A 15,996-nucleotide genomic window follows, 5' to 3' on the forward strand; every position below is an offset into this window, starting at 1 on the left:
CCACTCGTGCTAACACACACAGGTCACAGGTACCTACCTACCTACACACATCACAAACACGTACCTACCTACACACATCACAAACACGTACCTACCTACACACATCACAAACACGTACCTACCTACACACATCACAAACACGTACCTACCTACACACATCACAAACACGTACCTACACACATCACAAACACGTACACAGCTACACGGACATTGCAAGCTGGATGTAGAAGTGGTTGCACCACTTAAAAACCTACTGTACTACCAGGGAGGCTCAGAGAGAGTTTAAATAGCTAACCACTAAACCAAGTACAGACTAAAAATGACTAATATTAAGAACAAGACATCAAGAAACTACTAAGCTAATATAAAACTAACAGACTAAAAAAGACTAATAAGAACAATACATCAAGAAACCACTAAGCTAATATAAAACTAACAGACTTAAAAAGACTAATAAGAACAATACATCAAGAAACCACTAAGCTAATATAAAACTAAGAACACAGCAATTGCTACTCGTCAAAGCAGGAGCAATGGCTAGAGAGTGTGCCAGAGGCAAACCTCTTAAGTAAAATGTAAGTTCTATAAAATATAAATAAAATCAATTCCCAGTGTGAAATGAGTGGTGCCATTGATGCGTTGATCTGCACCACCCACATCAAGTACATGTTTTGCCATTGACTTGAATTGGAATCGGGGCAGAAAGTAATTTTATTTACAATAAACGACAAACAAACGCTGACGTATTGTCCGTGACCGTAAGTTACTTCCTGCCGCTCTTCTGCTTCGTCTCTTGAATGGCCTGGTTCAGCTTCCTCTGCAGCTCAGCGTTCTCCACCTTGCACACGTTGTACAGCTGCAGCACCTCTTGGTGCTCGTCTTCCATGTCTTTAATTTCCTTTATGTTGGCCATCAGGCGTCCTTTGATGTTTGCCATTTTGGCCATTTCCACTTCAAATTCGCTCACCTGTGTCTTAAACAACTTCTGGTCCTCCGTGACTTTCAGTTTCAGCTCGGCAAGCTGTGCGACCAGACGCTTGTTCTGTTCTTTCACTTCTACCATCTTCGCCGATCTCCTCTCGTCTTTCTTCCTCATCTGTAGCAGTTGTTCTTCCAGCTGTGGAGCCTTGTTTTTCTTCTCAAAATATAGCCCCTTAATGTTCTTATATTCGGACCTCAGAATGTCGATGCGGCCGTTATATCGCTCCTCTATCTCCCTGACTTCTCTCCTCCTACGCTGGTCCTGTCTTTGCTCTCTCAAGAGCTCACTCTTCTCATACCTGTCCTTGGATTCTCTGATGTGCGTCTCAAACTCCTCTCTCATTCGTGTCAGTTCTGCATCGTGTTGCAGCTGTAGATCTTTCTCCAGGGTTTCGCAGGCGAGCTCCTGCTCCTTGCATTCCACCTTGAGGTCGCGGTCGCGCCCGCGGAGCTCGTTCTCCAGCTCTGCGTGCTCCTCCTGCATTCGATCGATGGACCGTGCGCATTTAGCTTTCTCCTCACAGAGAGACCTGTGGTGATCCAGTTTCATTTGATTCAGCTGGTGCTTGTACTCGTTGAGCTCCACCAGGTGGCCCTCTTCCGCCTCCTCCATCAATGCATCCTTCTGCACCAGTTCAACCTTTGCCTTCTGTGTAAGGTCCGCTCTGCACCTCTTCCAGAAATCTTTGAGCTTGGACGTCTCGAGCGCAAGGTACATCTTTTCCCTTACCACATCTTCCAGCTCTATTCTAAATGCCGCACACTTCTCTTCCGGTGTGGCCTCCGCTGCTTTTTTGCCTTTTTTCGGTGGCATCGTGTGATCTGTGCCCAGTAGCCTAATAACACGATAATAAATAAATTACTGCTAGATTTCTAATGGACATCCTTATGTGCCTTGAGTGTGACGTCATGCAGAGCACAAACCGTTGTCTAAACATGGAATTCCAATGTCTCCAAAGGCTAGGAGGAGTATCTAGTGAAACTCTTCACAAGTTTACTTATACTGACGATGCTATTCACACACACACACACACACACACATCCCCAGACGTCCATTTTTGGTCAACAGTTTGTGCTCTGTGTGGCGTCATACCCAAGGCATATATATATGTCCTCTATAGGAACCCAGCAGTTGATTAGTTGAACCGGGCTCTCATTTACGGCGTGTTAGCGCGACTTTAGCGGGTGTTCCACAATGCCTCCAAAGAAGGGCAAGAAAGATGCGGAGCCAGCTCCGCCCGACGCGGAACAAGAGCTACTTGATCTCAAAGAAGAAATGGAAAAAGAGAGGAAAGAGATCAACTACTTGCAGATGGAGAGGGACAAAATACACGTGTTCTGGAAGAAATGCAAAGACGATCTCTCAAACGTGACAAAGGTTGAGCTGACGGCAAAGGACGGGGACATGGAGGAGGCGGAGCAGAACCACAGAGTGGAGATCAACGAGTACAAGCAACAGCTGAATCAGTTGAAACTGGAGCACCACAAGGCCGTCTGCGACGAGAAGGAGAGGACCACGCAGACCATCGATCAGATGCAGATTGAGCACGCAGAGCTGGAAAATGAGCTCCGCCAGCGCATCCGGGATCTCAAGCTGCGACGCAAGGAGCAGGAGCTCGCTTGCGAAGCCCTCGAGAAGGAACTCAAACTGAAGCACGACGAAGACATAACGAAGATGAGAGAGGATTTTGAGAGACAGATCAAAGACACCAAAGACAAGTATAAGAAGAAGGAGAGCATCTGTGAGAGAGAGCAGGACCTACGGAGGAGGAGAGAAGTGAGAGAGACGGAGGAGCGATATAACAGCCGCATTGCCATGCTGACGGAGGAATACAAGACCATCAAGAGAGAATACAGCAAAATTAAACACAGAGTGCCGGAAATGGAGGAAAAATTGCTACAAGAAAAGCTCAAAGCGGATAGACGAGAGGAGAAGATGTCGGAGGTGGTGGCCATGTACACGCGTCTGTCCACGGAGCTCTGCGCGATGAAGAAGAGCGTCAAGGACCAGGACACCGAGTGCAACCAGCGGCTTCGCCACTACGAGCAGGAGATCACCAACATGGCGAACCTCCGAGCGCGTCTGGCGGTCAGCGTGAAGGAGATCAAGGACATGGAGTACAAGCACGAGGTGCTGCTCCAGATGCACGACGAGCTGACCAGGGTGTACACCGACCTGAAGAAGAAGTACAACCAGATCATTCAGGAGATGCAGCAGAAGAGCGGCTTCAAGAACCTGCTGCTGCGGGAGCAGCGTCCCCCTTCGCCGGGCGGCGACCAGGAGAACATGTGAACTCGGTTGAATGAGGTTCCAGCACAAGCAAGATCTCATCCTCCCTAAAAGACTTGACACTTTTCTTTTATCTGCAGCAGTGATTCTCAACCTTCCATTTTTTAAACCGTCCGGACGTCTTTCGGAATTTCGGCATGAGCCCAAGTCTATGGACTTTCTAATGTCTGTTTGGAGAACTTTAAACATACGCAGTATGCAGCCACGTCTATGGACCTTTTATATTTGTTTTAGGGCACTTTAAACAAACATCACCAGACGCCCCTCACTTCTCACGAGTGTGATTTTTGAGGGGCGCTAGCCCCTCCTATGCCCAGCGTTGTGTGTACCAAATTTGAGATGATTTGATTGGCTTTTTTATCCATCCTTATCTAAATCGTTGTCCATAGGCTAGCTCATTTTAGAGACAGGGCGCATGCATGGAGCCACCCTCCATGCAGTATCTGAGCTACGGTGCCCTGTGATCTACATATACGCTGTGAAAGTAATCTTACATTTTCTTGCGGTAGATTCGCCTACAACAGGGTGGTAGTCGTAGAAGTGTCTATACCTCATGCCTTCCTATATAATGTTGGCCAATGTTTTTGTTATTTTTGAACGGTGCCAAGTGCTAACAGTGACTGAGAGTCTGTGTGTGTGTGTGTGTGTGTGTGTGTGTGTGTGTGTGTGTGTGTGTGTGTGTGTGTGTGTCCGTCCGTCCCGGGCTACTGGATCAATCAGCGCAGAATGTCTTGTGCACGTGGCCAGTACAGAAAGGGCCAAGGAATGAACTCACACATCTGGTTGTATTTGCGAAAAGTAGCATGCAGCGAGAAGCGTCAGAGGGGAGACCATGTGGGGGGTACATAGTACATATGTATAGCATAGTAGTATAGATGTATAGTTTATATGTATAGCTTCATTATATAGATATTCCACTGTTACTTTCTTAGCTTACGCATGTTTCTTGATAAATGTTTTTATGTGATGTATTCCCATGCTTTTTTGTTCTTGCTTAATGTAAATCGCTCTGGATTAAGAGCGTCTGCTAAATGCCTAAATTGTAAATTGTAAATTGTAAATTGGGGGGGAATGACTATTTGCCTTATTTATGTGGTGTGTGCTAACCTGTCGATTCATTGTTTTGTACAGCAATAAATACACTGGATGCTACTTTAATACACTTTAATCCATGCCCTACTGATTCAATGAAATCAGTCTTTTTTTTATTGTACTTTTACTTTATTTTTATTTACTCTGTGTCGATGCGGGTAGCAACATTAGCTAGCGATACGATCGGATTAAAAAAATGGATTAAAGAATACAAGCCCTCAAACCCGAGAATCTCGGGATTTGGCGGGATAGGGTACTAATTTAAACCTTCGTGTTCCTCGTTTCTGGCGGGCTCCGTGTGTTAATAAAGTAGCCTATTCAATCAATCAATAAATAGCATATACTCTTTTCCAAGTTTCTGTTTTCACAACTGAATGACTGTACTGAGTACGAAAATTAAATGTAGATTTATTTATTTATTTTTTTGCTGGTCAAAACCAATTATATAATCTGTATTCTTTTGAGATCGTTCCGATACGGATATGGCAATTTTATGGCCAATATGTCCTATTCCGATTATGCTACCGATTAATCGTGCATCCCTATTTTTAATAGTAGCAGTCCGATGAATAGATAGCTATATACTTAATCGATCACGCCAAACTCCTTTGTTATTTATTTTTATTGAATACTAATAGAATAGATTGTGCATATCAAACAAAATAACGTAACAATGCTAAACCTGCTCATTCAATGTCTAACGTACAATATACAGTAATAATTAATTGCATTTTATAGCGCTTTTCCAAGTGCTCAAAGCGCATTACAATGGTTCATTCATTCATACATTGGGAGGTGAAGCGGCGAACAGTCAACGCCAGCGTCCTCACTTCACACACCAATGGTGGCCAGCTCACACCAACCGACTCAGTGGAGGCAATGTAGGGTTCAGTGTCTTGCCGAAAGACACTTCGACATGTAGGACAGGAGGAGCCGGGATTTGAACCGCCGACGCAGTGATGATTGGACGACCTGCTCTACCTCCTGAGCCACAGCCGCCCTGACAATACAATGCTATATGGCAACATTTATTTCAACATATACTGTAGGCTTATGTGGCAGGCCACGGGCGCCATGGGTCATTCCTGCATCATCATGTTGTTTTTTCATGGTTTTCGACGATAAGAAAAGGATGAAAATCTTTTTTAATTTATCATCGAAAACCATGTATGTCTTCGAAAAACATGAAAAGACAAGTATGTAGTTTTTCATGGTTTTTAGACGATTTATTTTGTAATGAAAATCATGCAAAATATGAAAATATTGAAAACCAACTTTTATCCTCTTATTTCTTCCAAGTGAAAGCTTCAGACTAAAGGGCCAAGTGGGATTTGATCACACGACTTCTGGATTAGAGATGTGATTTATGGCTCTTTGAAGGGAGCCGGATCCCTGGGATCCGTTCCTTTCAAAGAGTCGTTCAAAAGACTGGCTCACTAAACTGGCTCTGGGTGGGGGGGCGCCAAAAAAAAAAAGAAAGTCTGCCCAGTACCTCCCCAATGTCTGCCCAGGGCCAACCTAGTGACTCCCCAGTGTCTCCCCAGTGCCCAGTGTACCCCCCAGTGCCTCCCCAGTGCCCAGTGTCCTCCCCAGTGCCTCCCCAGTGTATTGTATACTGCTTAGGGCGCCAGATCGCTCAGGTTGAAACCCCCCTGCCCACCTCCTCTAAAAAGGAACGGCTCCCTATACTTTACAACAGAGTAGGCTATATGTTTATATAAACGTGCGTGCGTGAGCGTGCGGCATTTGTTTGGATAGATAAAAATCTATCCAAACAACAAATCATATGTGACAAAAGATATTAAAAATGTAATAAATGAAAGGAAAACAGCTTTCATAAACAAAGATTTTGGTGCACTTAAAGTGGCAGATAAAAAGTTAAAAACGAAAATGAGGCAAGCAAAATTGGCACATAGACAGTGTCTGGAGGATGCGTTTAATGCCAACGATCACAAAAAGGCATGGGATACAATGAAATCTATGACAGGAATGTCAACCCCAACAAAACCTATTGTGACCGAAAATGAACTTGTCTTTTCCAATGACCTAAACACCTTTTTCGCCAGATTTGAATCATTGGACAATTCCTCAAAGTGTACTGAAATACTCAAGGCTGTAACACCTGCCCCCTCAGACAGAATTACCATCTCTGAAGAGGATGTAAGAAAAGTGTTTCAGTGTACTAACACAAGGAAAGCTAATGGGCCAGATGAATGCAGTGCTTTTCTCCTCAAACACTTTGCATCTGAGCTGGCTCCAGTGTGGCAACCAATATTCCAATCCTCTGTAGACACACACACAATTCCCCTGTCTTGGAAAACCTCACACATAAAACCACTACCCAAAATCCAATGTCCAAAAGAACATAAGGATTACAGACCCATAGCTCTCACTTCAGTGATTATGAAATCACTTGAAAGAATACTGTTACAACATCTTGTCAGTATAACTAAAGACAAATTCGACCCCAGTCAGTTTGCCTACAAAAAGGGTTGCGGTACAGAGGATGCGGTTGTCACACTGGTCCACTTAATTACAAAACACCTAGATAAGTCAAATAAGAATCATGCGAGAGTGCTATTCTTAGACTTTTCTTCAGCTTTCACTTTTTAATTCACTGGTATGCTTCTTTTCTTACTAACAGAGTACAGAGGGTGAAAGTGAACACAACCCTCTCATCAGCATTAACTACTAATGTTGGTGCTCCACAGGGTTGTGTGAGCTCAGCTGTACTTTTCACCCTATATACTGACAGCTGTCGTATTGAGGAATGCCTGTCTGAATGTCGCACTGACACACCAGACCAATACATTCTAAAATACTCAGATGATACAGTTTTGATTTCTCTCCTAGATAGTTCCAGTGATCCTGGACTGCACCAACACAGAGTAAATAAGGTGGTTGAATGGAGTGATAACAACGCTCTCATCATTAACACAAAAAAGACAGAAGAGATTCTTTTTGGTACACCACCAGAGATACACAGATCCCCCATTACTATTCATGGTGAACCGATCAACCAGGTATGTTCGTACAAATACCTAGGAGTAGTAATAGACCATCTATTGTCATGGAAAGATCAGATTGATTCAGTGTGTAAGAAAACAAAGCAAAGAATCTACTTCCTTCGCCGTCTAAGATCCTTCGGTGCTAGTAGACGGATTCTTCTTTTGTTTTTCACTTCTGTTATTATGAGTGTTCTTCAGTACTGTAGTACCACCTGGTATGGATGTTTGTCTGCAGCCCTAAAGTCACAACTGCTGCAACAACTGAACATTTGTTCAAAGATTGTTGGACAACAACTTCAGAAACTTTATACATCCACGTATGATAACAGCATCCTAAGGTTAGCAAGGAATATCACCTCTAATACTAAGCATGTGATGTATGGAGAATATAGGTTGCTACCTTCAGGAAGGAGATATGGTGTACCAGCATACAATAAGGTCAGACTAAAGAGGTCCTTTGTCCACCAATCGACCTTGAGGCTTAATCAGGAGATGTAGTTGCCACAGGATAATCTAAGCGGTGGATATTGCTCATGTCTTTATGTATGTAAATTGTCTTGTTCTTTGTGTTTTGTATATGTGTTCTGCATACTTGGCTGCTGTGTCGCAAGACAAATTTCAGTGTGAACTGACAATAAAGTATTATATCATATCATATCATATCATTGTAAATCCACACACACAGCTGCAGCGGATGAGATGATCCATTCACTCTGACGGAACAAACCAATGACCAAATCAATAACCACACCCACGCCACGCCAACACCCACCACGCTGCTGTGCTGTAGTGTTTGCTTCAACAAACCGTTTGTTTTGAAGAATAACTCGTAACATAACATTTAATTGACATGGTCATCGATCAGGCCGTCAGTGTTTTTACCAGGCTGGTGGAAAAACAACAAAAAAACCTTCTACAATAAGCTGTGTCGCAAGACAATAAAGTACTATATCATATATCATATCATTGCAACTCTAGATTCATCCCATTGTAAAAAAATCTAGAGTTGCAAATTGCCGCTAATAAATACTGTTCCCAGTGACAACTCACTATACCTTCAAACTGCAGAAACAACACAACTCACACAATTCCAGAGTCAGAAAAAGCAACAAGCTTGCATGCAGCCATGCATCACATTAGGCCTAACAAAAAAAAACTTTGGTTTCCGGTTGCCGACCGACTCTATTAAATATGCGCGACTCATATTATTTTATTGGCATTTGGTAAAAAATAAAAATAAAAAAAGCTCAGAATACGACGGAGTCAAGACCAAAAAGGTCTTTGATCATTAAAATTCTCTTTGATGAGACCATCGGGACGCGCAAAGTCAAAATAAAGTTTTCTTTCGTCTAAAATATCACGTGCGCAAATGTTTTGGAATGAGTCATCGCGAGGTGCATGGTAGGCTACTTGAGGTTGTAACTCACGTTCCATTTCCAACATTCTAATGGTTTCCAGCGATTTCCAGGGGTGAGTAAACATCTTTGAATCAAAGTAGCAGCGATCCTCTGAAGTGACGCAGCATGTCCAATACTGTCCTCGTTAACAAAGTGCAACTTTTCCATCATTCACCGTTGGCTAACGTTGTGCAACAGTCCAGAACAGAGCTATACAATATTATGACAACTGTCAACTTGGCTATAATCTACTAGGCTACTGTAGGCCTACATTAATCATTGCCTCTCAAACCCACATACCACGCGTAATGTGCGTTGCCTAACCAAAATAACAGACATACAAACTATCAACATGCCGCTCGATTGCGTGTCGACAGCTTGCAGATCTGTTCTTTTGGGCACACATGAGGCGCACTGCGCTGCGATGCGGAAATTAAATTGCTGTAGTCTACAGCGCTACGATTTGGAAACCAAATAGCTGTAGCCTACAGTGGACTGTAACATTGCTTGGTCAACTATATTACGTGTATGCAGTGAACATTAGCATAGCGCTTTCATAGTTATATGGAGCATTTACCGTGGTGACGTTGATTTAGGTTATTCACCCAGCTGGGTTCAACGAGACAGCCCCGACGGGTTAAGCCCCGACACGTCCAAAACGAGCTATTGCGGATTAATCGATGGGCGTATAGAACATTTAAGCATATGGCAAGTTAACTTAAGTGATATACTTTGATGCTGAACACTAAGCAATTAATTTGGTTCGCAAACCAGAGGCCAGACAGCGGTAGCAAGTTCAACAACCACCGTTCTAATCTGTTTGACCAACCACCGTTCTAACACTATTCACTTTTAAGCTGCATACTGTATATCAGTATTTAGAATGGACTTAATTGTTAAAGCTCCTCATTCTGAATTGAGCTCATCTCATACCCTGGGGTAAAATGTTTTATTATTTTCAAATCCTGGTATAATTCATTCACCAGTCAGTATTCTTGGTTTTCCAACTCCTCATGCCATTGGTTGGTTTAAGTTAATTTGTTTGATCCAGGGATAGCCAGTAGCTCTCTGCTTCAAAACACAAGTTCATGTTTCAGCTTTATTACTTGAAGATTTTTTTTTACATTTGTATTTATTTTTGGTATGTGAGTGATGCAGCACTTTACTTTGGTTTGGAGTTGAATTAAAACTCTAAAGTATTCAACCAGTGTGTGGACATTCTATTCAAAGTTTTCAAATGTTTAGCTGTAGGCATACAGTGTTATGTGTACTTGAACCATTCATTATTTAAAAGATGGTATTTCAGGCAAATATTGAAGTTATTAAAAAAGAAGCCTATCCATCATTGCCGTAGGAAAAAAAAGAAAAAAATCCTTGCTATCCATCCTTCCCACGAAAAAAAAAAAAAAAAAAAAAACCTTGCTACCCATCCTTCCCACGAAAAATAAAAAAATACAATAAAATAAAATAAATTCCCTACCTACTCAGCCCAAAAATGACAGCCAATCGGAAACCAAAGTTTTCTTTTTTTTAGGCCTTAGTAAAAAGTTAAAACACACTATGAATGAAGCAATAACAGCTTGAATCACATTACCGGTAGTTCACAACATACAACACAATGACAACTATAGAGGGTATGCACGTGACATCATCATCAAACCAGGAAGTTATGCAGGAACGCCTACAGAGTGGCAAAAAACGACTTTCTGGCCTTGACAGCCTATACATCCACACAGAAAAGTCATATCTGATTGCATTAAACAACATTAAACAATGTTAAACTCACTTTGCCTGTTGCTTTGCCACTCGATATGTGCCATTCACTTTAAGCATGCGCATACCCTCTATGTATACACAGCATACAACACAAGCATGAGTTACGCAAGGCAATCAAAAAACAAGTTTCTATACCAAGCCAGGCATGAACCAATAAGGCCACCATGTCACAATCAGTATCTTCAACACCACCCACAGGCCACAACACAGACTGCAGATTCCACACCAGTCTTCAATCCCAGAGCCAGAAACAGTCACTGAACGTGAATGTTTCATTCATTGCCACCAAATCGTGGTCCCAAAATGACCGCAAAAGTACAACAGCTTGAAGTGTATACACAGCTTAAAACACAAGCAGCAGCAGCAAAGAGAGAGAGAGAGAGAGAGAGAGAAAAAATAAATAAAAGGTTCGTACCTTGAGTTGTCTTGACTTCATCAGTTGTGTAAATGACGACCACGGTCAAAGTTTGCAACCCACCATGGAAAGAGATCGAGCCTTCCTCTCTCTAGTTCATCCTCTCATGAGCCCTCCAGGCCAGTGGCGTCTGAGCGTCTCCAGTCTGTCATCGTCATCCTCCATACACCTGGCCAGCTCTCCACTGCTTTCCTGTCCTGTTTGTTGGGAGCTCCCGGTGTCAATGGCAGTGACCGACCAGCCTCATTCTCCCAGGCGGCTGCCATCTTCTCACTCAGCCTGCCCTTGGTGGCCCCCCCATCCATCCCCTGCAGATGCTTTTTGGTTGACAACACGTCATGTATGTTCATCTTGGTTGATGTTCAGTATAGCGCACGCACACCCTGTAGCATTCTGGTGTAGCACAGTGGACTTCTGTAGGTCAGGCTTTAGGGTCCAGCATTCACACCCTGTAGCATTCTGGTGTAGCACAGTGGACGTCTGTAGGTCAGGCTTTAGGGTCCAGCATTCACACCCTGTAGCATTCTGGTGTAGCACAGTGGACTTCTGTAGGTCAGGCTTTAGGGTCCAGCATTCACACCCTGTAGCATTCTGGTGTAGCACAGTGGACGTCTGTAGGTCAGGCTTTAGGGTCCAGCATTCACACCCTGTAGCATTCTGGTGTAGCACAGTGGACGTCTGTAGGTCAGACTTTAGGGTCCAGCATTCACACCCTGTAGCATTCTGGTGTAGCACAGTGGACTTCTGTAGGTCAGGCTTTAGGGTCCAGCATTCACACCCTGTAGCATTCTGGTGTAGCACAGTGGACTTCTGTAGGTCAGGCTTTAGGGTCCAGCATTCACACCCTGTAGCATTCTGGTGTAGCACAGTGGACTTCTGTAGGTCAGGCTTTAGGGTCCAGCATTCACCGCATGTACAGGAGAACGGACTCCACAGGACCGAGAAGAAGCTGAGCTTAGTATGGTGTGTGTGTGGGTGGGTGTGTGTGTGTGTGTGTGTGTGTGTGTGTGTGCGTGTGTGTGTGTGTGGGGGGGGGGGGGGGGGGGGTGGTGGACTTCCACACACTGGCCATCCCATTCAGAGCCCTCCATGCAAGCGAGGTGTCCCCCCTGCAGAGAAAGAAAGAAAGAAAGAAAGAAAGAAAGACATGTATAACTATAATGTACAGCTGTGGTTCTCAAAGTGGGCCCCCTTGACGAGGTTCCAGGGGGTCTCAGGCAGCAAAATGTGTAATATAGCATTAAACGTGGGTGGGAACCCCTGTTGGTGTTATAGCATTATGTTATGCTTTAGCTATTGAAAAATAGCAGATCTACAAGCTCATAGCGCGCCACCGAGTGGCACGCTACGAGCTTGTAGGTCTGCTATCTTTGCTCACAAGTCACAACGTGCCACATAGTGATATGTTGTGATGAACTTGTAGGTCTGCTATATCAAAAATGTATATCATAATAAAATGTGATTTATTTTATGTTCTTAACACAAATCTTGCGTGGGGGGTCTCCGGCTGCATGGCTATAGGGTCGGCAACCAAACACACATGAACGTGGGGGTCCTTGACGTGAAAACGTTTGAGAACCAAAGTGATATATATAGTCTACTAACTCTACACTGTCAACAACCCGCTAGCCGGTACCATTATTGTCATCGTTTGCAGGAGTAACTATGACTTTCATTTCAACAAACAAATACAATAAATAGTAGAATAATAAACATGTTTCTTTTCCCTACACACCTAAACAGCAGCACCTAGAATTCTGGGTATGGGATAGGGTATGCCTTGAAATAAATATTGATGACCAATGCAATAAGTCCTCAAAGAAAAACAAAATGAACCCCCGTAGCTGCAATTTGCAACACTAGATGTATATATAATGGATATTTGTTTCATAAAAATCCACTGTAGATATGTGACATGTTATGAGCTACTTTCTGTCAAGAAATTCTGTGCAGGCGATTATTTTTAGTTAGTTTTTTGTGAGGAAGCTAAGCAGTGCTGCTTCCCGTTTAAGGGTCATACCTATGTTCCCTCAGCATGCAAATTCAAACAGGTGGTACTGGCCTGCACAGAATTTCTTAACAAAAGTAGCTCATAACATTTGTTGTTTGTGAAACAAACACTTTGCACATAGAAAGAGTCTAATTCAAGCTTTCCCTACAGCTGTAATTTGATGAGTTTAATGTCGTTTAATACAAGGGTGTTGCTGCAACTCTCTCAACCCATTTAATAAAAAATAAACCTAGTTTTGCAAATTGAGGCTAGCCTATTGTAGGCTACTTTATCCTGACTAGTTTTTTGTTTTACCAAGTAAAAATTATAAAAGCATACACCACACCCATTCAGCTGAGCTCCAGGTAAATACTAAAGCTATATTAAAGAAGCTAACTGTAGGCTAGCAGGCAACAGCTAACTCACCTGTGGAGAATACAGTCATTATGCAGCGGTTTGTCCTGAAGGTGAAAACATCTCCTTCAACTCGACAACATTCAGTCACTCAGCACTGCTTTCACTGCCTGGAAACACATGGCAACTCTACTCGACGTCCATGATGTGTAACGTGACATTAGAAGATGTTTATTTCACACTTGTACTGCCAAATAATACCGGAGCGTGTCTGTGTGTGTGTGTGTGTGTGTGTGTGTGTGTGTGCGGGAGGGGGGGAGGCGCGCGGAGACACCGGAGGATTTAAAGAGCCCGCGGTGTGACTGTGACATAGGTCTAGCTTCTAGGGAGTGTCTGACAATAAAACGTCCATGATTGTGGATTCACTCACTGTTTTTGCATTATTATTTTGTTTTGAAGATGATGCGCCCCCCGGAACGGGACAATAAACAAATAAGAAAACACACGTTCGTTTAATATTATTAATAACAACTAAAGAGAAGGAGCTGTGTCTCTAAAAAAAATCACACCCGTGTGAAGTGAGGGGCGCTAATATATTAAAGTCTAACTCATGTTGATTTAGGTGATGTAGCCTGCTGCCTAATGGTGATGTAAAACAAACGGTGCCAACACAAACATTAAATTCTCTCTTTTTTGTTAATGGCATTTAATGTTTGTGGTAGGGACAAGATGATGTAAATCATTGCCAATTGCGTTTTTTTTTTTGCGTTTTTAAAAATAATTAAACCTGTATATAGGAGGGGCTCAAAAACGTATGAATTCATTCAAGCTGGAAGTGAAACCATAATTTGTAGTTGTAGACCTGTGGTTTTCAAGCAGTGGTCCGGGGACCACCAGTGGTCCTTGATGGGATTCCAGGTGGTCCACAGCTAAATGGAGAGTAACCAAATGGACCCTTATAGATCTTTAACTCGAGAGCATAAAATTAAACCAAATGGACCCGTAGGCCTACAGGCCCATTTGGTTTCATTTTAAAGAGTTACATCATTGTTAAACATCTGCATTACTTATTTTACAAGAAGTCTACACAGTTAGAGAATGTAGAAGAATTGTCTTTCCTAATATCTCCATCAATACAGCATGAACAAAAAGCATGGCAATACATCACATAGGCCTATATAAAAAGTAGGCTAGTTATCATGAAACATGCGTAAGCTAAGAACGTAACAGTGGAGTATCTATATAATGAAACTATATACTATACCACTATAGCCTACTACACATATGTACTGTAAAGTGCTATGACTACATAAAATGCAATTCTAGTGCTGTCTATCTACGTAACATGCTAGTCTGTATAAAATGCTATCTAAGAAGTCTACATAATGTTATGATGCAGAGTGATCTGAACCCAATATGCAGAGTAACCACAGACGAGAATAGCCGTTTAAGGATTTAATCAAAATAAGGCAAGTCTTACATTGGAATAGTAAGCAGGGAAAATCTCTGGAACGCAGGAAACATCAATGAGAGACAGATCCTAACACATAAAGTGCTATCTAAGGGGCTATAGGGCGAGTGCTATGGGCCAGGATCGAAAAGGTGCGTTTTGAGACTAAAGGCATAGTACATAGTCTGAATTTTCGGTGGCTCCGGTGGTCAGCTCACCACCGGAGCGGTGGTCAGCTCACCACCGAAAATCCAGACTATGAATAGGCCTTAAGGCGGAAGATTGGGAGTGAGGCTGCAGTTCTGATTGTAATGGGAAGTGCATTCCATAGTTTTGGAGCCAGGCCGGGGAGGGGAGCGTTAAGGCCTATTCATAGTCTGGATTTTCGGTGGTGAAGTGACCACCGCTCCGGTGGTGAGCTGACCACCGGAGCTGAAATAACGTTGAGCGAGTGGTGAGTAAAAACAGAGAGAAGGGCTGGGGCGGTGGTGGTGGTTTGCTCTTCACCGCGGCTCGTGACGTCATGCTGTAGTTCGGTGGTCACCTCACCACCGAAAATCCAGACTATGTATGAGCCTTAAGAGTGTGCATGGCTCGTGTCATGGACCCCATGATGGCCCCCATCATGGGGTCCATGACATAATCAGTCAAAAAGAACTTCATGCGACAGCACTTCAGCCGAGACATACAGTAGGGGTATACAGTACACAAGATCCGTGCAGTTAGAGGTAAAAACACTTTTCGGCCAGTTATAGCGCCACCTTGAGGCTGAGTTGAAATTGTTCATGTGGCATTTCGTCCTCGGCCTAGTGGGAATGTGGGTGCACAATTTCACGCGATGTGTTCATGATTTGCAGCATTTTGTTTGAAACTGAGCACTCCTGTGAACTTTGGAAGCCAATCTTAACCAATCAGGATGGAGTGTGAGAAATCTGAAAGACCGGTTTCGTTGAATGGCTCTAGAGAGACTGTGTACCAATTTGCGTGATGTTTGGACAAAATCTGTAGGTGTACTGTGCAAAAACTTGTTTTGCACAAAGCGGCCTCTTGGTGGCGCTATAACAGGCCGTTCTGGAAAGTTTGGGGCAGAGGTTCATCGTTGGCATCCAGGGAGTGTGTGTGCAAAATTTGGCATTGACCGGGTTAACGGTGGCCGAGATTAGCTGCTCACGGACGGACACACGGAGTGCAAAACATACTCTCCCCCATGCCTTCGGCTGGTGGAGACAATAAGGTGATAATA

The 15,996-nt window shown here is 43.3% G+C and overlaps 3 protein-coding genes across 3 annotated transcripts in view; 2 read left to right on the forward strand and 1 right to left on the reverse strand.

The window, feature by feature from the left end:
• The window catches only part of kctd2 (potassium channel tetramerization domain containing 2), a 182,675-nt gene that overhangs the window by 125,480 nt on the left and 41,199 nt on the right, over positions 1 to 15,996 (forward strand). The gene's annotated exons all lie outside the window — the stretch shown is intronic.
• Positions 764 to 1,795, reverse strand: LOC310874748 (dynein regulatory complex subunit 4-like; the record flags this gene model as incomplete). The annotated part of the gene is made up of 1 exon (XM_083787612.1): positions 764 to 1,795. One exon carries the CDS (start codon positions 1,793 to 1,795, stop codon positions 764 to 766), a length of 1,032 nt encoding a protein of 343 aa, XP_083643738.1.
• On the forward strand, positions 2,177 to 3,274 carry LOC310874750 (dynein regulatory complex subunit 4-like; the record flags this gene model as incomplete). The annotated part of the gene is made up of 1 exon (XM_083787614.1): positions 2,177 to 3,274. One exon carries the CDS (start codon positions 2,177 to 2,179, stop codon positions 3,272 to 3,274), a length of 1,098 nt encoding a protein of 365 aa, XP_083643740.1.

Source organism: Protomyctophum parallelum, assembly GCF_964188405.1.
Source record: "Protomyctophum parallelum genome assembly, chromosome: 17".
Lineage (NCBI taxonomy): Eukaryota > Metazoa > Chordata > Actinopteri > Myctophiformes > Myctophidae > Protomyctophum > Protomyctophum parallelum.